The sequence below is a fragment of the Serinus canaria genome, chromosome 17 (genome assembly GCF_022539315.1).
Source record: "Serinus canaria isolate serCan28SL12 chromosome 17, serCan2020, whole genome shotgun sequence".
Taxonomy (NCBI): Eukaryota; Metazoa; Chordata; class Aves; order Passeriformes; family Fringillidae; genus Serinus; species Serinus canaria.
Genome location: NC_066330.1, coordinates 4,658,192 through 4,682,840, shown reverse-complemented (window position 1 = coordinate 4,682,840; position 24,649 = coordinate 4,658,192). Strand labels below are relative to the sequence as shown.

General features: G+C 44.6%; 1 protein-coding gene across 2 annotated transcripts in view; it reads left to right on the top strand.

Moving 5' to 3' along the window:
- ABL1 (ABL proto-oncogene 1, non-receptor tyrosine kinase) overlaps nt 1-24,649 on the top strand; it is a 76,828-nt gene that overhangs the window by 33,784 nt on the left and 18,395 nt on the right. The window contains exons 1-3 of one of the 2 annotated variants that reach the window (XM_009093419.4): nt 10,692-11,318; nt 20,215-20,388; nt 21,119-21,414. In XM_009093419.4, the coding sequence (XP_009091667.1) occupies nt 11,234-11,318; nt 20,215-20,388; nt 21,119-21,414 (555 nt within the window). In that variant the 5' untranslated portion in view covers nt 10,692-11,233. Of the gene's footprint in view, nt 1-10,691; nt 11,319-20,214; nt 20,389-21,118; nt 21,415-24,649 lie in introns of those variants that run through there. The other variant, XM_009093418.4, reaches the window with a different exon arrangement.

The following is a 24,649-nucleotide window of genomic DNA, read 5'->3' as shown; positions in this document are numbered from 1 at the left end:
GTTTGCTTTTTCTTATGATATTATAAGAAGCTTGAAAAGAGTGGATTCAGAAAAGGGCAGTAATCAGTGTTCAAGGCATTTGTGGAAGCCTTTGTATTTTCCAATTAATACCATGTTGACTCCTCAAGCTTTCAAGACTGAAGTGGTTTGGAGCACTTTTGTCCTTAGGCTGTGGAGCTCCCTGAGCTTCTGTTACTCCTCTGTCTGTGCTAAGAGACCCCAGGGAGTCCCAGCACATTTCTGTGGAACAGCTTTTCATCAGGGATACCTGGTTTTCCTCCCAGGATAGGCTACTTGCTGCTCCAACACATGAAAACCTCCTTTCTTTCGGTTGCAAACAAAGTGTTTCTGTGCAAGGGGAGAAAAAATTGTCTGTTGTGCTTGGAACTATCTCCTTTTCATGTCTGTTAGAATTTCTGCATGTGCAGACATTTCACAGGTGGTGCAGGGTGTGTTGGTGATACTGAGCACACCCTGAGTGAGCTGTGAAAAGCCTCCCTCAGATTTGAATTTGGGAGTTTTAAAATCCTGCCCTGTGCCACTGCCAGGAGAGGCAGCCCCACTTGATGGAAAGAATGTGAGTGCCCTTGAAGTACATGGGAAGTGTGGTTTCTAAGCTGGAAGTTGGTGTGTTGGGTGTGTTACTGAATGTTTCATATTCATGTAGTAACTCCTAGCAGTGGGTCCTCATTTGTAGTTTGAAGGTTTGTAGTAGTTACATTTGGAAAAAAAAAATGGACATGCCAAGTCAGGTAATTTATCCACAGTGATTGGAGAAATCCAAAGAAGAGTTGGAAATAAAATTATGGCATGTCTGTTCATATGATGAAGCAGAATAGTTAATTTTCTCTTATTTTATTCCCTATAAATACTTAATTTTCCCTTATTCATTTTTCCCTAAAATTATTTTTTTCTTAAAATCCAGGCCCTGCTTGGGGGGGCTGACAGTGTAAGCAAAAGTGACTCAAACCATCATCAGGTCTTTCCAAAACAATAACCTGCTAATCCTCCCAGTGACCTTGTGATGTCCTTTATAAACACTTCAGGTAGAATTAAAAAATGAGAGACCACATGGTCTGTGGGGTCTTTCCATTTTATTAATGGCGGGTTACATGGCTTAAAATCCTTTTGTGTCACCTCCTCAATATCCTCTATTGTCCATGCAGTGCCTTTGCTTCATCCCCCTTGACCCCAGAGCTGCTGAAGATTTCTAGTCCTGATTCTTTCTATGAATGTTGCTCTACTTTTGAGATTAATTTTAAAATGGGTTCTTCTGGCACCCTGGCTGCTGTACATGTGGGAGGGAGGGATTAGGAGAACACAGCAGCTCTTTCACCATCTGAAAATCCTCTGGTCACGCTGGACGTGCAAAGACTGAGCTGAACCAAGGAAGGGAGGAAATCACAATGTGTGGCCTAACAAAAACCAGTTCATTGATTTTTGCTCTGGGTATTTCCACCTGATGTTAGTTCAAGCCAGAACCTTCCTTCTCTGATGTTCCGGGCTCACTGTTTTTCAATCTTTATTCTTGTAGTAACTGAATATAACATCTCTAACTTGGCTGAGCTTGTATATCACTGGCATGAGACTTCACTATGGACAGGCAATGAGAAATAGGAAAAGCTGTGAGTTAAATTACAGAGCTGTGGTATCTTCTGTCTGGAAGTTCATGGAACAACCTCAGAATCAGGAGAGGCTTGGAGTGGAGCTGCAGAGGAACTTCTTACTCCAGAGGGTTTCTCACCAAGCTGTATTTTCTGGGACTGCTGTCTGTATTGCAGCACTGCTGCATATCTGGGGATCTGTCAGCTCTCTAGGAATTAGAGGCATTGCATTCCCTAGATCCAGACTGGAGTGCAGCCAGTTACTCAAGGCTGGATGAAGCACTTCCATTTCAGGTGAAAGCACATCTCCCAGCACAGGATAACTGTGGTCTGTTTGAGGGACTCTGAATGATTGATGAACTCCATCTATAGCTGGTCCAGTTCTATATTCATATATTTATTTCTTTGGGATTTGTTTGTAGCTGTCTCAGTAGGAAAGGTTGGTAAGATTAAGCTGTTTATACAGCTTGTCAATACAGATGGTTTACTCAGTATTTTGAATTAAGGAACAGCTTTGCTGGCCCCCTCATGATGCCAGCACTGTTATTTGTGTGAACATACACTGATGAGACTCTTGACATTCTTGAACTGGGTCACCACATGGTTGGTGAGCACCAGTGCCAGCAAGAGGGAGAAGATGGGAAAGGTGGGACCAATGACTCTGTGTTTAGATGGGGTTAACTGGCTGAAGAGCCTCACTCTGTGTCAGCAGGATTTCTTCCCAGCTCATCTCAGTGTTTGTAGCACTTTTCTGCTTCCCACTCTGTTGCTCCATTGTGCAACTTTTCAGAGCAGTCACAGGTATTTTAGTTTTGTGTTTGGTTGGTTAAATATTTGTGCTCATCCTCCAGATCCTCTTCTCTGCCTGAACAGTGAAGTGACTCAGCTGAGCCTGACATGACAGAAGTGTCTAGCTCACCCTTTGGAGCAGGGTGGGATGGCTTGGAGGGTGCCAGGGGCTGTCACTCCTTGATACTTGGCTCTTCTCCCTATTTTCTGTCTGGTATGTGGGCAGACAGGACCAGCTCAGACCACATGTAACATATCTGCTCTGGGAAAGGCTCTGATTAATGATGGGCAGGTAAAGAGGGAGTGAATAGAAATGAACTTTTGGGGTTACTGGAGATCAGATTTCTTTTTTACACCTTCCTTTATCTTTCCACTTGTGCCTGGAAAGGCAGAAAACATGCAGAGGTATTGCACAGTCTCATGCCATTTTCTAAATCCATATTCAGATATGACAAGCATGATTAAGCATACAAAAAACCCTCATTCTTAAAGAGCTTAGCTTAATAACTCTTCCCCCTTATGAATTCAGCATCAGTCTTTTGCTTTGTCTAAATGGTGCAATGCAGTGACAATGTTCCCTCATTTTTTCAAAAAAATCCAAATTAAAATGCTTCTTTCAATGTGTTTTTATGTTTAGGAATTGGAAAAGAGTGAGAGTTTAGCATTTGAACTGTATCCATCTATTTACTCAGCAGTGCATGAGTAAATTAGAGACCCTTTTCCTGCATCCCTGCTCCAGTTGGACCAGGACAGAGGTGTATATATACATTTTGATTTTGCCTTTCCTCGTGGTGAAGTAGCTTATTTCTGTCTGAAGTTTCTTCCTGTTGGCCCCAGCCTTCACAGGAAATACTACTGGTCCTGCCTTTATGTCATAGTCCCAGCAGGACTCTTAAAACTTCTTATAATGTGTCCTGACAACAAAATAAAATGCTGAACTGTTTGGAGGGAACCATTGCTGCAGGCAGTTCTAATTAACTGGAAGCTTTTCCTTTCTGGGAGCATATATTTACTTTCTTACACTGGGAATAATAAGCAATTAGTGCTAAGGAGCAGCAGGCACTTACCTGCACATCTAAGGGAGGCTGAGAGTAGATCCTGAGGGTGGATAAGTAGAGTTATTCAAATCAAGTGACTGTAGATGGCTTTATATAGTGGGTTTTATGCTTATATGGATGCTTTTTTATTTCTATAGTTACAAAGGGCTTCCACTACTTTCTCAAAATAATATGTATTCCCCTGTGGATGAATTAGTGACGTCTGGAATTCCTGAGCAGAAGGCACTGGAGTCTGGAGCTTTGGGTTGGGTTTTTGAGGTTTTTTTTTTTTCCCTTGGTTTTAAAAAAAGAATTAATTTAAAAGAAGACGAGAAAAAGCACACTCATTTCATTGTCAAAATATCTGTATGTTTTAAAGGTTTCTGCCCGTTGATGTCGATAGTGTTCAAAGGCACTAACTGTCAAGGATTAGCTCCTAAGAGAAAAATGATCTCTGCAATCAAATTTATGCTATTCTCTTGTGGCTGTGTGCATGTGTTACTTGAAATTTTCTGCATTTCAGTAAATTAGGATAATCTTTGCTGAATTCAGTGCTGAAAAAGTTTAAGTGAGTGAGTACAGAAATGATGTGTGGCTGGGAAGGGAACCTTCACCTGCCCGAAATGGCTGTGAAAATGTCAATACTGCTTTGAGACCTCCTTTGTATGATCAACTTCAAGGCAAAGGAATTGAATTGTTCCTCGGTTTGATGGATTACTTGTTTATTTGTGCATCATTACTTGCTCCACGTGGCTTTTATCCCTTTGCCTTTCGAGTGCTTTGGTGATTCCCACACCTGTGGCAGCAGCAGGAGCCATCCATAGATCTGTGCCCCAGCCTAAACTCTCCAGCTGCGACACAAAACAGCCACTTTGCCTGTGTGGGGAGAGCCAGAGGGAGAAAGGAGATCCAGCTGGTCCCATCACTGGAATTCCACAGCTGATGCACAGAAGGTTTTCCACGCTGGCCAGGGCTCAGGGGCTCAGGACAGGTCGGTGTTCCCGCAGGGAATGGCGAGGTGCAGGCATGGACTGGGGATGTGTTTACAGCCAGCCCTGGCTAAACCTCTCCTCCTCCGTGTTCTCCTAATCCCCGCTGGGTCTCATGCGGCAGTGGTTCAGTAATACTTGTTTTCTTTTCTTCTTCTCCCCTTCCACCCCCTCCTCATGTGTAACTTGATCTCCGAGGCCTGCTCTTCTGCTTTGGCAGATTTTTCAGCTCTTGAATGGAAGAAATTAACCACTTAGTTACTGCCAGGGCTAACCCCTGTTCCCTGGTCCCTCTGGCTCTTCCTGCAGACGTGCTCGGATTTACACAAGAAAAGCCCACAAAGTCATCGGTTCTGAGCTCTCCTTTTAACCTCTTCTCTTACCTTTACTTTTTCATTCTGTATTTCCTTGCCTTTTCATTTAAAAGAAATACGGAAATGCTCCCACTCACGATCTGAGTCAGTATTTGGCAGAGATATTTCTCTAAAATTTGTTTGCTGGTCCTTTCCAAGCATGTATGTTTTCTGATTGTGACCTGGCTGTCTGTGATTCCTCCCTTCCTTGGGCTGGCAGAAAATACTGAACTTCAGCAGGATCCCAAAACTGATGGAATTCTACCTAATGCACAGGAACTTCCAGTCCCTGCTCCCTCTTTCGCAACCTTAATAAACTGCCTGGACAATGGAAGTTCAGTCGTTAATAGTCAGGAGGAATTTATGCCATTTTTGTGTCTTTAAGGTATACTGCTATTTTTTTTTTTCATATCTGAAAAGTGCAAGAAGTTTCTTTTGTTTCTTTTTTTTTTTTTTTCCTTTGACTGCAGATGTTTCATAAAGTGTTCATTGGAAGAGGCCCAAAACTTTTCCAGTGATGGGTGATGAGCCCCTTTGGACTTGAATTTAACCTTGCAGGCTTCAAGTGATAAAACTCCAAGCAATTCCCTGCGGAGCTCATGACCTGTCTTGTGTTTTTACATGAGTACAGTGAATACATATCACCATTGCAGGAATTTAGTAGTACCTTCTGCCTTGTTACTACCTTAAAAAAATAAGGATTCTGCTCCGTTGCTTGAAAGGAATTTCAAATAGTTGAACATTCCATCTCTGAAATCCCACCACTTCCCAGGCACCTCCTTCACTCATGAAAATTGCAAATAACAAACATCTGTTAAATCAAGGAGAAAAACCAACAAATGCACATGGTTTATTGCAAAATCCTTGGCTTTTCTGTTGATGTGTACAGTGGACTTTTTGTAACCTGGCTTTTCTTGGGTTTTTTTTGAAGTTTTTAACCAATGTGAGTGGGACTTAGTAAGTCCAAGTACCAGAAGTGTTTAATATCTCCCTGTACGTGTGTTCTTGCAGGGCTTTTCCAGCTCTGCTGGATGGTGACTGAAGGAAGAAAAACACTCTTTGCCCTCAGGTGTTAACTTGCCTTTGTTTGTGGGGTTTTTTATTTTATTTACAATAATATCTATTGTGGAATGGTCAGAGTAGTAGCAAGAGGCTTTTGTTTTTAACATGCTGTTTTAACTAGCTGTTGTAAACATGTCAGCTGGATCTTGAGAAGAGCTTAAACAGGAAGGTAGAACAGTGGTCTGTAAAAATGTTTAGTGTGTGAATTGGAAAGGGAGAGACAGAGGTTTCTACATAAAACTCTGGAAGAGAGACACTGGCAGCACTGGTGGAGTGGTTCTGAGGGCAGTGGTGGAGAAAGGCTGGCATTGACACACATCTCTGGCACAAAGGTTCCTCTGGGCAGAGTGGTAAAACCACTTGAAAACCACTGTTTATCTGGGTGTACATTCCTAATGCCAGTGGTATTCCTAGAGCTCACCAAATAAGTGGTAGTTGGAGATCCCTCAGTATCCTGGTTGCCTGGGCTTTCTCCTGTGGAGAATCTCACTTGGAGATCTTACCAGGCTGATGTAGAGCACATTCTGTGTGAAAACACCAACAAAGAATTTTCTCACCCTCTCTTCATTACATGGCAGATATTACAAATAAATCCCAAATGTCATTGCCTTCTTGTGTAGTGCTGTCATAGCCAAGGAAGTGAAGAACCTTGGAGCATCCTGGAAGACTTGTATTCACTTGTCCTTTGGAGTAGCTACAAGATGTCTGAACAATCACTTGAGACTAAGAGGTGATCCACTCAGGAGACAGTTGTTTAAATCTCAGATGGCTGGGTGTGGGATGCGCACTCACCTCTAACCCTGCCAGCCTTGGGCTCATTTTCTGCTGTGCATTTCTACCATAACAAAGCTCTCACGACACAATGTGCTCAACTCACTGAAGCTGTTGTATTCGCTGCAGACAGTTCTACAAGACTCCACCAGAGTTTTTGTGCTGCACTTACCAAGAAGGTAGAGTTGAGTAGCCAGGATTTGAAAGCTGCTGGTCCTCTGTATCTCATAGATAGCACTGTCTTCCCAAACGTTTGGCACTTTGTGTCTAAGAGTGGATGAAGTTGTGTAACAGTGGAGGATCTGGAAATCCAAAGGAAAGCTGGAACCTGTCAGACAAAGCAGGACTTACCCCCAGGAGAGCAGGCAGTGCTGCATTTGCTGTCGGATCAAAGCCCAGCTTTGTTACAGCTCCATCTGTAGCACATGCTGTGGTCATTCATGGATTTCAACATCAGCCTTTTGATTACTTGCATGTACACATACACACACGTTTTATCAGGTAATGGTGTTAGGATGTGTTATTCCACTATGTGAAAAATGCCATCAGAAGAGAGCTGTGTAGCATGGGAGTGTTCTGTGGCATGGGCATATTTTTAATCCTAAAGACAGTGACCTATGAATGTGCTAAATCTCATGTAATCTTACCACTTACTAAGAAAAATGCATCTCATAAATTATGGGATTCTACATTTTGTTGTTCCAGAGACAAAAAAGCTGTTTTACAGCTGGCACTGAGTTAGTCTTTATCGTGGGGAAATTCTCAACTGCATTTATAGAAGAGAAAGATAAGGCACAGGTAACTTTAACTGTAAGCAAGAATTTGCTCTTTTTCTGGCACACTTGTTTGCTCCTTTGCTTTAACCACTAGTATGGGATACTTCTATTTCAAGTGACTTTTCCCATCCCCAATCAGCTGAATATGCCTATCAAAAAATGCCCAGACTTTGGGACTTGAAACTTTCCACATTTCAGAAGAGGATTTTAAAACAAAATTAAGCTCAGATTTTAAATGGGTGACAAACACTCAAGCTGTTTTTAACAGTATCGCAACAAAATTCACTCCAGCTGCTAACACGTGAGATCATGCCAAAACTCACTTTCTGTTCATGGACTCCAGTCCTTTTGCTGCTGCTGTCATGTGTGTGTATGTGATCATTCTCTTTTGGATGAAAATCTGTCCTTGAAATTCTGGGTAGCATTAAGAATGTAAAGAAGAAATATCTGTCTGCTAGAAGCAGCTCAAACACAAAGGCCGTTGGCTAAATAAGTTTGTGCTCTTGTAGGAGCATGAACAATAAAGGCTAATGGATACTGGATTGCATTAATGAGAGCAGAGCCAGCAGGTCGAGGGAAGTGATTATTTCCCTCTTTTTGGCTCTTGTGAAGCCACATCTGGAGCTCCTTCCCCTGTAGCAGTTGCTGAGACCCTGGAGGGAGCTGGAGGGGGCTGGAGCCAGCACTGCCCCTCAGGACCGAGGGAGAGAGGGGGATGGAAGAGGTCCCAGAGCTTTCAAAACCACCCCACTGGTGGCTGGAAAGACTCTTCTCAGAGGTGCACAGCAAAAGGAGGAGAAGTAACAATTAAAACTTGCAATGAGGCAAAGCTGGGTAGGTATGAGAGGATAAAAAAGTGTTTAACTGCCCAGCAGACTCTAAGCCTGGAAAATCCTGATGTAGGGAGATAGCCTCCCTCTGAGCAGGAGCTGGAGACCTTCTGAGCCTGCTCCCAACCAAATTGTTTTGCCATTCTGCAGCAGAGAGCCCGAGTTGAAGGCTGCATCAGTCACTGTAGTCCAGAAATCTGCACACGTTTCATGACTGATCTTGTTCTAAGATGTGTATGACAAACAAATGTGAGAGGGATTTATAGCTGACAGCAGTAAGAGTGGCAGAGGTTGTGTGACACTACCAGTATGGCTTTTATTTCTGTATCAGCAGTTAATTTCATGGCATTCAGGAATGGCAGAGGGTATTTGCTCAAAGTATTTACAGCCCAGTTTGCCATGACACAAAAGAGGAAATGTTGAAGGATGATGTTTGTAGCACAGGGACCACACAAGCGTGTCTGCCTGGAAGCATAAAGGGAATTAATTTGTTTATCTACAGAGGAAGTTATCCCAGATAGCTCTTTGTGTTTAACTCCCCAAGTGGATGTGTTTCTCCTACATTGAGGTTCTTCTGCAGGCGGGTTAATTTAATTTGAGATGAGGCATTCTTCTTCAGGAATAAGAACCCCAGGAGTTCATCAGAAATGTAATCCGCATTAATTCTGCTGGCACTCATTGTATTAACCTTAATTGTAATGGCTGGGTGGTGCTCGTGGGGGGCAGCCTTTGTACTGCAGGGAATGCTTTGGGGATTCTGAGTTCCTACAGCTGCAGGAAAAGTGGGATAGGGATGGGGATGCTCTTCTCATGGAAAAGAAGTTGCGTGCAGGATGCTTGGTCTGCTCTTAAAACCTCATTTCATCCTGGTTCCCTAAACATGACACTGAGCTGAAACCTGTGAGGACTGAGCTCCTCCTGTGATTTATGTAACCTTTCTCCTCCAAATCTGTGTTTAACTCCTCTTTTTTTTTTCCACTCCCCCAGTGCAGTTGCACACAAGATCCCTGTTAGGCTGGCAAGGAACAAGTAGATAGGTGTTGGTTTCTCTTAAACTCTGGTGCTTCCATAAAATAGAAATTCTCCAGAAGTGGAGCGAGGATGGGATAGAGTGGGGAGAACTTATTGTTGTTTTCCCAATGTCCATGCAGGCTGCCAGCAGTGGGGATAAGAGCCTCAGCTCTTTGTCTGAATTGAGGAGATGTTGAAGTTCTCTACCTGCTTTCTGGTGTATTAAATGGGAATATCCACATTCATGTTTTCTGAGAAAAAGGTGAAAGCACTGTGAACATCACACTGTCCTTACTGTTATTTCTTTGCTAGAAATGTGACTTGTGATATTAAAAAAAAAAAAAAAAAAAAGAAAGAAAAAGCAAATGCTCTTATTGCAGTTCAGTATGGGTTGAGAGATCAAGGATTTTTTCCCAGCTGTCTTTCATGTTTTTACCCCATGGATCAGAAGACTGAGGCCAAGTGATGCTGTAAAATAATGTTTAAAGAGTCTGAGCAATGTTTGCTGTTTCAGAGGCACAGACCTCAGATGCTGGAAGCATGCAGAGTTTCCCCTAAAGTATTCAATGTTTGAAAACGATGGAGGGCAAAAGAGCACAAGCACTAGTCAGAAACCTTGCCAAAATAAACTGTCAGATGTGAAGGCAAGTTTTCAGGGACAAAAATGAAGATTTGCTGCTCTGTTGATTCTGTGTGTGACACACCAAGGGCTCCACGCGTTGTGGGGTGATTTGTGCTGGGATCAGCTTCCCAGGCTGTTTTCCCCAAATTCTATGTTTTCCACCCCTAATGAACTCTGCATCCTTGAGCACCTCTTGCTCCAAGCAGCAAAAGCACCCCAAGCTTTGGGAGGTGAAAAGGGATTTTTCAGTGGAAATAATGCAGTTGTATACATACTCAATATGCTATCTCCTTTAGAGAGAGAGATAGGTAGGTAAACAGTCTATATATATATAAATATATATATAGATATACATAACAAAAATTATGTTTGTTTAAATGGGACACACACAATAATGCCATAAAACAATCTATAAAAAAATGCATAAGCAGAGAGAGAGCATTAATTGGTGTGTAGCCTTGAGAAACATGCAGTAGGTAGTGTGAGAGTGAAAACTTTTGGGCCCTTGTGCCGGAGGAGCAGCAGTAACCGCATTAGCCGATCCATGGATGCGTGTGCCTGCAATTAGCGCAGGGACTCTCGGCCAGGATCCCGGGGCAGGAGCTGCAGCTCCCCCGCCGTTCCTGTGCCGGGTTACAAATGGCCATCGCTCCGGGCTCGCCTCCCCCGCTGCCGGCTGTCTTTGAGCGGCCCCGCCATGGGCTCTGCAGTGACGCGCTTTGAAGCCTTCGCCGAGCGCCAGCATCCCGCCTTTCCTCCGCTTCCCCAAACCTGTTGGTTTCCCCCTCGGCCTCCTCGGCGCTGGGAGAGGCGCAGGCAGGAGGAGGTTAAGGAGCGAGGGCGTTGCTGGATGCCTGATGTCATGGAGGCCGGCGGCGGCGGAGTGAGGGGCCCTTTGTTGGCAGCGCAGCCCCAGCAGCGCCCGGCGGCTGCCGCGCACGGTCGGCACCGCTGACTCTGCCCAACTTTGTTGGCTTCGCTTTTTTTTTTTTTTTTTTTTTTTCTCCTTCTTACTGCTTTTCTTCTCTTTTTTCTTTCATTCTTCCCCCACCCCCATCCCCCGCCTCCTTTCCTCTCTCTCCCGCCAAAAGAGTTGGGAAGGAGGGAAGATGGCTGGAGTTAACTCCCCGGGAGAGGAGGTGCGGGGCCCCTGCATTTTCCGCCTCTCGGGCTCGCCCTTGTAATGCTTTTCGGAGCGCTGGATTTCGTCGAATTTTCCTGGATATTTTGTTTTAGGCTTCTCCTGGATATGTTGTTTTAGACTTTTTTAGACTTTTACCGGATCTTTCTAGACTTTTTTAAAGTATTCTAACGGATAATTCCACATAGAAAAGAAGCTGAAAGAGAGGGGGAAGGGAAAACAGAACAGCGGAAGCCAAACTCTAACAAATGAAAATGTTGGAGATTTGCTTGAAATTGGTGGGTTGCAAATCGAAGAAGGGGCTTTCCTCCTCATCCAGCTGCTACCTGGAAGGTGAGTACCCCCGGGGTCGGGGCTGGGACGCGCTCCCGGGGGGCACATCCCGATCCCACCATCCCGGACAGAGTTTTATCCCTCGATTTCAAGCATCCCGATCCCACCATCCCGGACAGAGTTTTATCCCTCGATTCAAGCTGGGGCCAGGTTTGGGGGGATGTTTGGAGCTGGCCGCGTTCAGGCTGGGCTTTCCCGAACGAGGATGAAGAACCCAGCGGTGCCGGCGGCGTGCGGACCCAGGTGCCTTTCATTAATGCAGTTACAGAGGGAGCGCGGCTCTACCATTTATGGTTGTAAAATGTCAAGTGATCTTATTGCCGAGCCCATAAACAAATCCCTATCTTCAGGCCTCTGCTTTATTATTTTTTTCCCCGGGAGGGCGGGGGGGAATCTTACTTATTTTGGACGTGAAAAAACCTAACGCCATACTCAAGGAGAAAATTTACATGAGTCCATCGGTAAAATATTTTCAGCATGTGTTAATACGTAAGGCATTGGTCAGTTTTGGTTATTCCTCTTCTTAGTGTGCTTTCCACAGGCATTCGTTTAACTGCATTTTATTGCATGTTTGCTTTTAAAAAATGATTTTTGAGTCACACCCGTGGTAACTTGCAGACTGTGAGATGTTAAACATATGGACTCAACTGGTTTGGATGGAAAGCTTGGGCGACAGAGGCACCGCGCTGGGCAGGGGGGACTTTGGGCTGAGGTCTTGCTTGGTGTGACCTCAGGCAAGATTTCACCCTGCCGTGGCTTCACACCCTGCCTGGAACTGCCATGTGGTCCCTCCAGTTCAGCCTCTCTGCTGCACTCCCAGGGCTGTGTCCATCCCACGGGTCCAGGCTCCTTCAGCTTCTTTTGTGTTGCTGGATGTTGTTTCAGTAAAAATAATCCTCCTGCCAGGAGGACCGTGCTAACTCATCAAATCAGAGGCACGGAAGGCAGCAGCTGATTTCCAGGGGCCTATCGCAAGTCGCTGTTGCTCAACTCTCAAATATTCGGTGCAGAAACGGCCCTTGGAAATTCATAGGTTAGGAATCTCAAAATCTACAAATGGCTGCTCGTGGCAAACTCACTTGGAGAAGTTTTGGATCAAGAGTCTGTATTTATTGGATACATTCAGTGACTCTGAGGAATTTTTTCTGTTCTCTAAAATCAAAGAACAGTGTCCAAAGGACTTTTTCTGCTTATTTAAAGTTTCAGAAACCAAATGGTGGGCAGATGCATGAATAATTTTGATGGTTTTATGTGACTGAATTCTTTTGCGATCTTTCAAGTATACAAAGCCTCTGTCTGTGTCCCTGCCTCTGGTATTGCTCAGGGTGTGTGTGGAGAAGGAGCCCCAAGCTGTGCTGGGCCTCCTGCCTGTGCTGCTGGATCTTTCAACACAGCCCTGGGAGAGCAGGCAGAGCATCTGGGGCCTCATTTCCCTCTGCAGAAATGAATGCTGAAGGATGATGTTACAAGGGTGTTGCCCTGACTCTTTTTGCAAGTTTTCTCTTTTGTGTTCCTTACAACCACTTCCCCTCTCCCCAATTTGCAATGCAGTTTCATAATAGGATTAGAGCATAGTTTGACTTGGCTGTATGGGCAGTATGAGTTAAGAACGTTGGACACAATTAATATTGTAGTATTTCTACCTTCTGCTTCCCTGAGACTGTGGTTGTATATTTGGTTTTCTTTTAAGGTGGAATGGGAAATGCATATTGAAACGACTTTTACTTGATCTCAAGGTAGCTCAGTCTCACTTCCCACCTCAGCATGGGGCAAACCCAAAGGCAGTGTCAGAGTGGATGTTAAAGGTCTACAAATGTGGCAACTACAACCTTAATGTGGCAGTCAGGACATAGCCCAGAACCCCCATAATTGACTGGGGAACTCCTGGAGAGCAGGGTGAAATACTCATCTGAGGAAAAAGAAGTTTAAAAAAGCAGGATTTTCTGTTCCTCATTTCTAAAGCTGAATCTCTTCCTGGGCAGCTTTGTTATGAACATTGCTGTGAGGTTGAAATCGTTGTTGAGCATTCCTGCAAAAGAATGATGGGGGCTTGTCCCAAACTCCTGAATTCCAAGAGCACGAGTGAAATCCATTTGTTTGTGTTGCCCTTAAGAATGTAACAAGTTTTTACATATGGATTTGTTATTTTAAGCTTGGCAGATCATGAGAAGGGGGCAGGGTTGTGTTAAGGGTCAGAAACTCTGGATCATTGCTCCTGGATCCCTGTGAACAGCCTGTGATGGCCAGTCCATTTCCATGCACAGCCCTCAGCCTCTGAAAGAAAGAATTAATGAACTGATTGTGATATCATTGGAGGATTTAACTCTGCTGTTGTTAATTTAGTTGTGTGGAAAGCTGAAAGTTTCTTTACTGTAATAGATTGGGAAACCTTAAACATAACTGCTTAAAGGCTGAAAGGTCCATTAGGTGCTTGGAAAACCAGTTGCAGCCAGATGGATAGATGAAATTTTACTTAATTCCTTATTTTTGTATTCATATGTTAACAGAAATAATTCAGTTCTTAGTTGATGAATAGCATAGGATGTAACAAAATCAAGTCTATTTGTTGTAATTTCAAACACACATTTGGAGAATGTTGTGCTGAGGCTGGATTTGCTGTAGGACTGATTTAGTGTCAGGCACATGTGTAGGTGTTCGTGTCCTTTGACCAAGTAATCAGAAATGTGATTTTCTTTTCAAGGTGGTCCCTTCTGAAAGGCTTTTATGCTCTGTTAGTTTGCAGGAACGAGGGTTGTTTGGAGATGCTCTGTGTGTGGTGTGGAGGGCTGGCAGGTGCTGTGGCCTGTGGCTTTGTGCTGCTGTGCAAGGGCAGACTGTCCTGCTCCCTGGAAAAGCTGAAATCTTCTCTTAACTTGATCAAAAATAAGTTCAAACTGCTTCTAACAATGACTGAGTTTTCTTATATTTGAGCTGGGCATTTCTTTGCCCTCATTTCTGTTCCCACTAGTAAATATTATTTTAAAATGTGACAGATTTGAATTTCTCTCATCTGCTTTCTCCTGTCTGCCTTTGCCAAAGTGAATAATTCCTCACCCACTTCACACCAAGAAAGGGTAAAGAGTAGAAGGGAAGAGGCACAGCGAGTACTGCTGCCAATCTGATTGGGAAAACAGAATGTGTCCATGTCCCAAATAGGGGCTGGAATAGTCTTGCTGCCTTTTTGGGCTTGGCTCTACCACTGAAAGTCAAAAGCCCTGTTTAAAACCTGTCAGCATTCTCTGTGAAGTTTAGAAAGAAACATTTTGGGGATGCTAGTAAAGTCCATTTGTTGTTTAACTGAAAAGACTCCAGTCCTGCCAGCTGTCAGACTTTTATTCTTTTTCTAATTTATTACTTTTAGCTTGTCTTGTTACAGCTAAAGTAGACGAGCCTGGGGAGGAGCAGCAGCCTGGAGCCATTGCCCTGTTCCTCAAGAGGGATTTTTGTAATCCATTTGGGCACATATTGATCCAGGCCTAAATTGGGAGCCCAGTGACTCATCTGCCCCAATGTCACTGGGTTCAGCAGGCAGGGCTTTGGTCGCCCTGCTAGGGAGAGCAGATGCATTAACCTGGAGTTGCTGCCTCCCTTCTGTGTTTCCTCTCTTCCTTGGCTGTTTTCTGCTCCTCATCTCATGGCCTCTCATCAACCACCACTCAGTAGAATTCTTGCTGTTATCCACGTTTCTGGCTTTGCAGTGGCTTCTTTGTTATGTTCTTGTTCTAGTGGTTCTTATTTGTTCAAAAATCTGGTTGATAGTGCTTGCTACAGTTTCCCATGGGATGTTGTGAGGAAAAGGATTATCATTTCACAGGAAAAGTTGTAACTGCTTTGAGACCTAAAACTGATCAGCACAGACTCGTCAGTCCTTCCCTGAGCAGTCTGCGGGGCTGCTTGTTTATACAAGGGAATGCAACAGTAAATCTTGATGATTCTTGCTTGGTGCTTTTCCTGCCCAGGGCTCAGAATCAGGCAGACTTTGCTACTTCTGTTCCTTCTGGAAGGAAACAAAACCAAAAGCTATAAAAGTGAAGTTGTCAGAAATACTGAAGTGTCACTGAAGTTCACTTGAATCTAGTTACTCTTTCCTGTTCTTCTCCCAGACATTATTGTCTAAGGTCAGGCAGAACTCAGTGGCAGATTTGGGAGTAAAGTTCAGATTTCTGCCATACCCACTGTTCCACTCCATCCATCCAGCTGTGATTAGCTGGCTGGAGAAAGATGATGTTTGCCATGTCACTAAGGGGTTATAAATGGAATAAACTCAGTGAATGAGTTCAGGTAGAACTTACAAGTCTGTGTAAGAGTGAACTTGATGAAAAACCCAACAGAACAGCCCACAAGCAAACCAACAAAACAAAAAATGACATTAAAAGCCCCAAAATTATGGAATCATCTCTTGGAGGAGTGGCCCACCTCAGGGGAGTGGTGCTGGATCAGTTTCTGCACTACTTCATCTCTGTGTATAAATACACAGTGTTTAAAAAGTGGTATTTATCCTCATGCTGGCTCTTAGAAGGTGAACTTTCCAAATATCAGCCAAGACCAGGAAAACCAGCAGGCTCAGTGGCCTGGGCTGTGCAGTGGGTAACAGGAGAGGCTGAGCCTGATCTCACTGGAGGGATGAGTCTGAAATAAAACATGAATCCCTCCTTTTTGGAAAGATCTGCTTTACAGGTTCTTAAATTTTATATTTAAATCCATATTGCATCAGGCATAGGGAATCTGTGAGGGCCACTAAGGAGGAATACTGAGACAGAGAGGCAGCTGCTCCATCATATGTGCTCAGAGTCAGAAACATTTGGAAGTATTAAATCTGCATTGCTGTTCTGCCATTTATCATCATTTCTTCCAGGGGAAAAGGGGAGTAGAGGGAATGTAGGGAAAGGAGAAGGCTTAGGTGGCATGTGCTGTGCCTCCAAAGAGATTACTAGATGTGTTCTGCACTCTCTTGCTCTACAAACCATGTGGAAAAAATGCCAGCACAGTTTGTAAGCCCACAGGATGTTTGTTTTGTAGGGAGACAGGAGGTCTCCTCCTTCCCTCGGGACTGCCTCGTAGTCAGCTCTGGAGGAGCCAAGTGTAATTCTGTGCTCCTGCCTGTTTTCCAGCCCTTCCCTTGCATTGTGAAGGAAAATTTGCTTGCGTTCATCTAAACCAGAATTGTTCATATCTGAGAAGTTCTCAGCCCCTAACAATGATTCATGGCTTTGTATGAACAGTAATTGAGTAGGAGATAGTTACACTTACGAAACCTTTTAGTGTGCAAGCATAAATACCTTCTGGGAAAAAAATTTAGGGAGGAAATGATGACATTCTTATGGCTAACGCCTCAAAATACAAGCTGCTGTTGTCTTATTTCAAAGTCTGCACCACTTTAATTAAGAGCCATCATTTAGTGAATGTTGGTGGAGAACTGAATTACAGTGCTGCTTTAGGACTTCTATCAGGAACCCAGGTGTTATCCAGAGCAGAGTAATAAATTGCAGCCTTGCTGGGATGCAGCACAAGACAAAGTGGATGTGTGGAAGGAACGACAGCCCAGCGATAACAGATTGAATTACGCTCGCTTCCTGCCCCGTCACCGTGCCAGGATGGCCTCCTGTAGGTACAGCAGCCAGGCTGATTTATTAGGAGAAATCTGGCCCACTGAAGATCTCAGCAGTGCTGTAAAATTGTAGTTAAAACCAGCAGTAGGAGGTGAAGGAGCTGTGTGTTGAAAAAGATTCTCAATATGTAGGAGCAGTAATGTCTAATTCCTGCTCTGAAGGACTGGAATGTCTGGGCAGATTTGCTGGAGAATAGCTCAGAGGGATAAACGCTGCTGACAGCCGGCTGGACGTGGCTCCCAGATGGACATGTCCTGTCTGCTTCTCTCGCTTCATGGTTTTGTGTCCCCAGTCTGCTGACAGTCTCCTCTTGGGGCCCAGACCTTTAAAAGTGTGTTTTGTCACGGTCTATCAAGCTTCTGCTACACTTGGGTCACCACAATTCTGCTCTTTTCTTTATGCTCTTCTCTGTGTTGACTCAGGGCCTCATCCTCTCTTTGTAGACACTCTTCAGCTTCATTCATCACCTTCCCCACCCCACTTCTTAACTTGGGGTTCCTACCTTCTGGAAAAACCAGCCCCACTCAGCCCAAGAGCTGTCAGGCATGTCCCCATCGTGCTCTCCTGCACAGCACGTTCACACAGCCCCTCTCTTGGGGTGCCTGTGGCTGCACAGGAGGGTCAGACTTGGGAGAGACAGAGGGTGTGAGCATCTTCTGATTTCACTGGAAGCCCGGTGGGGTTTTCCACTGTAGCAAGTTCATATGTGTGTGTTCAACAGCCCTTGCTCCTGCAGGTCCTTGGTGTTGCAGGTGTTGTCACTGAGTCAGTGTCTGTAGGAATGTCCTTGAGCACAGCCAGCCTTCCCCGACTCTGTGCTGCGCTCGTGGGTGTTGCTGGCACTGGCATGGTGTTGTCTCACAGCTGAATCGAAGCACATACCTTGGCATCCGTGTGTAGTGAGTCAGTCCCAGCCTCACCACAGCCTGGGCACGAGGGAGGGATTCTTGTGCAGCTCTTGGCTTTGCTCCCACAACCCCATCCCTGTTTGTGCCTGAGCCATCCTCACTGGGCTGCGATGTGCTGGAATTGGAGGGGAGCCTGCCTTGGATTTCCTGCCTTCCTGTCGAATTAGTGCCCTGTGTGGGAGGTATTTTCCTTCCTAACAGAGGTTATGGTCCATCCCACGGAGCAGTGGGTGCTGGTTTGTCCCATATTTGGGGGAGAGCATCACAGCATTGCTGCTTGTTGAGGTTGTGTGTCTGCCCCTTAGAGCTCTGCTGTCTGTCTGTTCCAGGTGTTCACTGATGGTTTAACTCCTTGGAGTATCTCCCATCATTGTAGTGCCCTGTGTTTGATAAGAGCTTCAAAGCGTTTTCATGGTAAAATAATTGTAGCTGAATTGTTCTGAAAGTGGATTTTCTGTTTCTTGTCTCATTGTCACTCTTGAGGGAAACCCAGGCTTTTAAAATATATTCTCCTGCAGGACACAGGAGGAGGAACCCAGGATGTTAAGGTGCTTTAAAATAACCCCCCAAAATGCAACCACTTTTTCTGACTGTGGATTCATTTCGAAGGTGGAATTATTTAACTGCTCTGATTCACTATGGAAATATATCTCCCTGCAGTTACAGTTTGGCTAGGAAAACAGGCCCAGCAGTGTCTGTATTTGCTATTTTACTCACATCCATCATACACCTTTTCCAATGAAGACAGTAGTACTCATGTACATAAATAACCAGCCAGAGAGCCTTTACCAGTGGTCACCTGACCAACACATCAAGGATGCCAGATTGTCTTTGGGTCAATAGTAGCCAGCACTACTATTTGCACTTTCACTATCAAAAATTATATTAGAAAATAATGTGTATTATTATGATTTGTGGGGTTGAATTTTGAGAGGTTGGTGGGATTTTTTTTTTTTTTAGCTTTCCCCATTGGGAACATATTTTGGACGTGTCCTAGTCCACACTAAACTTCCATGCCTTTTCTGATGTCAGTTGCATCAGTTCTTCACTGGTTTACTGGCACAGCTTATACTCAAGTTTCCAGGCCAAACAAACAGGAGTGTTACAATCATGTTTTGACAGGATTGCATCTGTATAGCAGCACAAAGCATATTGCAGGTATAAAAAGAGTTCTGTGCCCCAGGTGACTTGACAGTCTAGGAAACACTTGGCATTTCTGGAATGGAATTTCTGTGTCCAAAGCCCTGTGTGTGCAGAAGAGGGGTTCAGCAGACAGGGGCTGATGCTGTGTCATGAAGGGCAGTTCATGGGGCATGGGGCTGCAGTGACAGTGCCGTGTTTCCTGTCCCCAGAGCCGCACTGACGCAATGGTTTGTGTGCAGCTCTGTGACCTCGCTCAACAAACTCATCCAGATGGAGAATGACCCTTCAAAATACAAGAGTTTCACAACTTATTGTCCTGGCTCTGTGCCAGTACAGTCAGGCACGGTGCTGCCAGCACATCTGGGGGTAGCGTGTTAAGGAGTGAGGGGGCACAATTATCTGGAACAGTTCTGCTCCAAACTCTGCAGTCATGCCCCAAAGTGAAGGACTTGCAGGAACAACTGCAGTAGAATTCCCTGATGTATTGGGACTTGCTTGATACTTACTGAATATTACATGTCTTATGTGCTGCAGTGTATAAAAAACTTTGGAGGTTGGTTTTTATTCACCTGTAAAGCTCAGTTTTCAGGAATCTCTGTCTTTGGAGTTGTCTTAGGGTTCCTAAAAATGTAGAAGTATGCTCAACACTGCTGTAGTTTGAGAGTGATGGGCAGGAGAGAGGGCAACAAAAAAATACTGTCTTGTCCTCAAATAAGAAGAGAAAGTATTAAAAAACTGTGAAGACCAGAAAGACCTAACTCCTCCTTAAATACCGTGTCTTATAAATCTCACCTTGCTTGGCTGCATTTGCTGCACGTTCTAGCCATTTCATTTATAGGATAATTAAGGGATTTACCTTTTAAAGGTCCTGGGTTTGTTTTCAAATCTAACCATTCCAGCAGTTAGGTGTGAGCCAAAGGATTTACAGGCAGCAAACAGCCTACGTGAGCTGCATTTACTCGAGGGATGGAGAAGGGCTTTCCCTTTCCTGCATTTCCTAAAAGGCAGGAGCTGGGGGCTCTGGGAGGCTGGGGACAGCTCTGGAACAAGAGTGTCCTGCCTATGTGGCAGCAGATCTGCATTAAGGCACTGTCCATATCTGTCCTCTGACGCACGAGGAGCACACGTGTCATGAAACAATGCAACTTAGAAAGTCAGAGTGTGGGGGTTGGCCAGATGGCTTTTATCAGCCAAAATGAACCTGCTTTTTCCTTTCTCTCCCTCTTTCTCCTCCAGAAGCCCTTCAGAGACCGGTAGTGTCAGACTTTGAGCCTCAGGGTCTGAGCGAAGCAGCTCGCTGGAACTCCAAGGAAAACCTTCTCTCCTGCCCCAGTGAAAATGACCCCCATCTCTTTGTTGCACTCTATGATTTTGTGGCGAGTGGGGACAACACTCTCAGCATAACTAAAGGTAAGGTCACTGGCCAGAATTCCACTGGGAGTGTGGGAGAAGGTGTAGGAAGGAAAGTCGCTGTGAAATAATTAAGTTTTACACCAAACCCTGTGGAATTTTTTTTTCTGTGGGAAATCATCTTAAACAAATACGAATACTTCACAAAGTCATGACCTTTTCAAAGGTTATAACTGTCTCTTTTTTATTGCATCAGGCAAGAAACTGTCAGTACTAAATTCTCCATTAGGATCAAGAGTTTGAACTGAGAAATTAAATGAAGCTGATTTTGGAGGCTGGCCTCTTATTTTCACAGTTCTCCAAAACACAGTCCCTGTGTGAAAAATGACTGTACAGATATAAGGACCAGAAGGATTGAGAAAGAAAACACTGTATGTACTCCAAGTCACATCTACTTACCTTCCTAACTGAAATTATTTTTTTATTGTTTATCCACTCCAGTTCTTTCCTAAATCCAACAAGCCAACTCAGTTCAGATAAAATTTGCTGGATTCATTTCGAGCAGTATTGGAGCTGGTGCAGAACTGCAGGAGAGCCTAAAAATCTGAAGCATGTGACTTTATTTGGCTTGGAGAGATCCACTCAGGCTTGAAGAGAAACACATGGTCCCTGCTGAGTCAGATACCTATTCTTATAGGAGATTATTTAATGATCTGCTAGGCAGAAAGAACTTATCTTTGTCCTCAACTCCCAGGCTCGCCATGTCTGAATTAATTTTCTCTTCCCCAAGGTGAAAAGCTCCGTGTGCTGGGCTACAATCACAATGGGGAGTGGTGTGAGGCTCAGACCAAGAACGGGCAGGGCTGGGTCCCCAGCAATTACATCACCCCAGTGAACAGCTTGGAGAAGCACTCGTGGTACCATGGGCCGGTGTCGCGGAACGCCGCCGAGTACCTGCTGAGCAGCGGCATCAACGGCAGCTTCCTGGTGCGGGAGAGCGAGAGCAGCCCCGGGCAGAGATCCATCTCCCTGCGCTACGAGGGCAGGGTCTACCACTACAGGATCAACACTGCCTCCGACGGCAAGGTAGGCTCCAGGCTCTGCAAACCTTGCTGGGATACTTGGTCAAGCAGTAGCAATCGGACTGAGCGGTTCTGAGCTCGGGTCACAGGGCTCGTTGTCTGTACTTAGAGTAAAATGTGAGATTCTGACCTGGCTGGGACAAAACAGTTCTGTTCCTGTAGAAAACTGTGTAATACAGAAACGTTTTATCCCTTTTTTAAGGGAGGAAATAGTACAGTTAGATCAGAGCAGAATCTAATAGATCATTAATAAGAGATGCTGAGAATTCTTGTCCCTTATGTTCAAAAGATAATCTCTGACTGTCAAATCAGAAAAGCCAGGACCTGTTGCTAATAATCCTGTAAATATTAGGGACAGAATGCTTTCTGAGGTATTCTGCAGTATTTTTAACTACTGTTTTGATTTCTCTACAGTATTTCAGCGTGATCATTGGAGACGGGTAGGCACTTTCACTTTTATATGGGCTTTGTCCCCAGTTCCTTCATTTTTTCCCTAGATTGTTGTGTGCTGTAGCAGTGGTGCAATGCTGTGCTTTGTGGATGCTGCAGAGAAATGTTAGCATAAAAGTGTAGTTTTCCACAGGTTTTTGTTTTGATTTCATGGAAACATTTCTACTGGCACTGGAATTTGGAAAACGTTAGTTTTTAACAAATCTATTTTAAGCAGTGTCTCTTTAGATCCTGTGCAGAAGTTGAAGAGTGGGTCTGGAGCATGGCCGCTGAGGCCCTTCTTGCCAGCATCTAATGGATGAGAGATTCTGTGCCATTAAATTTCTTCAAAAGAAAAAAAATCAAAAGTAATCAAGTATAGTAGCAGCCCACTGTGCCCAAATTTCCTTTGTCTTATGAGACCTTTACTCTTCTTACAACAAAGCTGACAGCAAAATCTTTAGTATGAAAATACAGGGAACTGGTACCCTGTGTTTCCTATTTATCAGACTCAGCACTCTGAAACCTCCAATAAGATAACGAGATTTTATTCAGTGATGAAATACTTTTTGTCTGCTTTAGCAAATGAGTTGAAACTGAGACAATTCTGACCATGTTATTTAAGGCAACATATTTCCAACTTATGGCATTTTGATTCTTCCTTCTCCCTCCTATGTAGACACTCTCTGTGGTCAGCATTAGCTCTGTGAAGTGCTGACATGCAGCATACTCGAAGGACTCCATGGCAATCTGGAATATTCCTCCTCCTATCTCTGTAGTGGATATTCCTTCTATTTCCATAGATGCTGGCAGATGAGCAGTGCTCACATGTGAACGTTTTGAACCGAGGACTCCTTGGGTTGGTGTGTAAATAAGCATGTGTCCATGAGGAGATAGCACATGTTCTCCGTTTGAGCTGTAATAGAGTTTGGCATATGAAGGCTTTCATCCCAGCAGAGCTGTTTTTATCCCAGAAAAACAGTTTTGCAGAGCTCCAGTAATCCATTCAGGTCTGTGTTAGCCAGGTTAACTGTTCGTTTTCCACAAAGTTGCTTGCATTGGTGTTTTTGAGAGAAAGCACAGGTTGGAACAATTCACTAAAGCAGATCTGCAGCTCGTGGTAGAAAACTGAGTAGCAGCAGTGACCGAGACCTGTGGCTTTTGGGTGTTGCAGGATCAGGCACAGAGGTAGCCACAGTGCTCCTGATGCTGTGCCAAGTGCCAGCATCCCTGCAGAAGGGGCAGTTTGCCATGTCCATGCATCATGTGCTGCAGTTCCAGCCTGGCCTGTTAAACCTCATCGGTTTCAATTTGCGTTAACGAGCCGGGCAGTGAATTGCGACATCTCAGCGGCAGATGTGCTGCAGGGCTGGGGACACTGTGCTCTTCCAGCACCCTGTCCCTGGCTGTCAAAGCTGAGGAGCTGGGAAGAGAAACAGCCAGTATCCCTGTTTATCCCTCTGCAGAATGGAGGCTGCTGGAGGAGGTCCTGCTCTGTGCTGCTCATGTCGCACTCTATTTATTACCAGCTTCGCAGCAGATCATGGCCGTGCTGGAGGAAAGCTCTTACCTTCACTGCCCTGAGCACCTGGGGCCCTCCCAGCCTGCTGTATCATTAGTCAGCCTGTCCAGGGAATTTAATATCTCCCAGTGCTGCAGAAGGATGAATGGCTTTGGTGGGATCATATCCTGTGCCTGACAGAACACGCTTTGGGAGAAAGAGGTATTAGAGGAACGTGTGGAGCAGCTGCTGCTCAGCACAGTGGTGTGTCCTGCATTGCAAAGCCTTATCCAGACTTTTTCCTGGGAGAAAATTGAAGGGACTAGAGAAATCAGAGGTTTGTACATCTTCATTTTAGTACAAATGATATTGAATGCATTGGCGTTCAACAGCTTCAAAAAAATTTCTCTGGGAATTTTTTCTTTATTTCCCACTTCAATGGGTCATATTATTTTGGACCACCCTCTAATGTTTTGTTTTGTTGGTTGGGGTTTTTTTAAGGAAGGTATTAAAAGTGACCTTTCCTGATTTGGCTGGCACAGTGCAGCCAGTCATCTGGTAAACCACTTCTGTGGTACAGAGGCCTTGGTTTTCCTGGCTTGATAGAACTTGAGGGAGAACCTTCTATTGAGTAACCCAACTGAATAAATAGCCTTGTCCAGCCAGTTCAAATCCTGCTGTCCTCAGCAGGAAGGAAACAGGACTGGGGTCCTGCTTGGCTCTCTTGGATCTTCCAGTGGCTGAATTGGATGCAGACTTGAGCCTCCATGGATTTTTTGGTGTGGATGTTCAATTTTGTCTGCTGAGTGGGGAGCCTTGGGAGTGCTGCTGGATTCAGGATGTGCTGAGGTTAGCACCGACCAGTTTAACCACCTGTACAAAATATCCCAGCCAGGAAAAAGAGACGTGGTCTGGTGGCAGAAATGCAAATGAGCAGCTCATTTGTGCAAGCAGAGTCCCTTGAGACAGGACTGGTGTTTATGGTTTGTTTGATAAACAGAAATTGACCAAATAATGTGTCAACAACATAGCCAGGAAGCAAACTTGAGTCCCTACAAAGCTCAGATGCTGGGTCTGTCACCTCTGTGAGAGTACAAGTCAGCAGCACCACATGGTTTTTTGTTGAGTGTCATCAGTGAGAGGTTAGAAAAAACCTGCTTACAGAATAAACACGTTTACTGGTGGATGTTTATTTTAATGTAAATGGAAAACTTCATGAGTGTTAAGGCATGAAGTGTTGTTTTTGTGTTCTGGACAGGGCAGTCCTGTTCTGTCCTCATCCTCCTACAGCTTTTTTCTGAAATCTTTG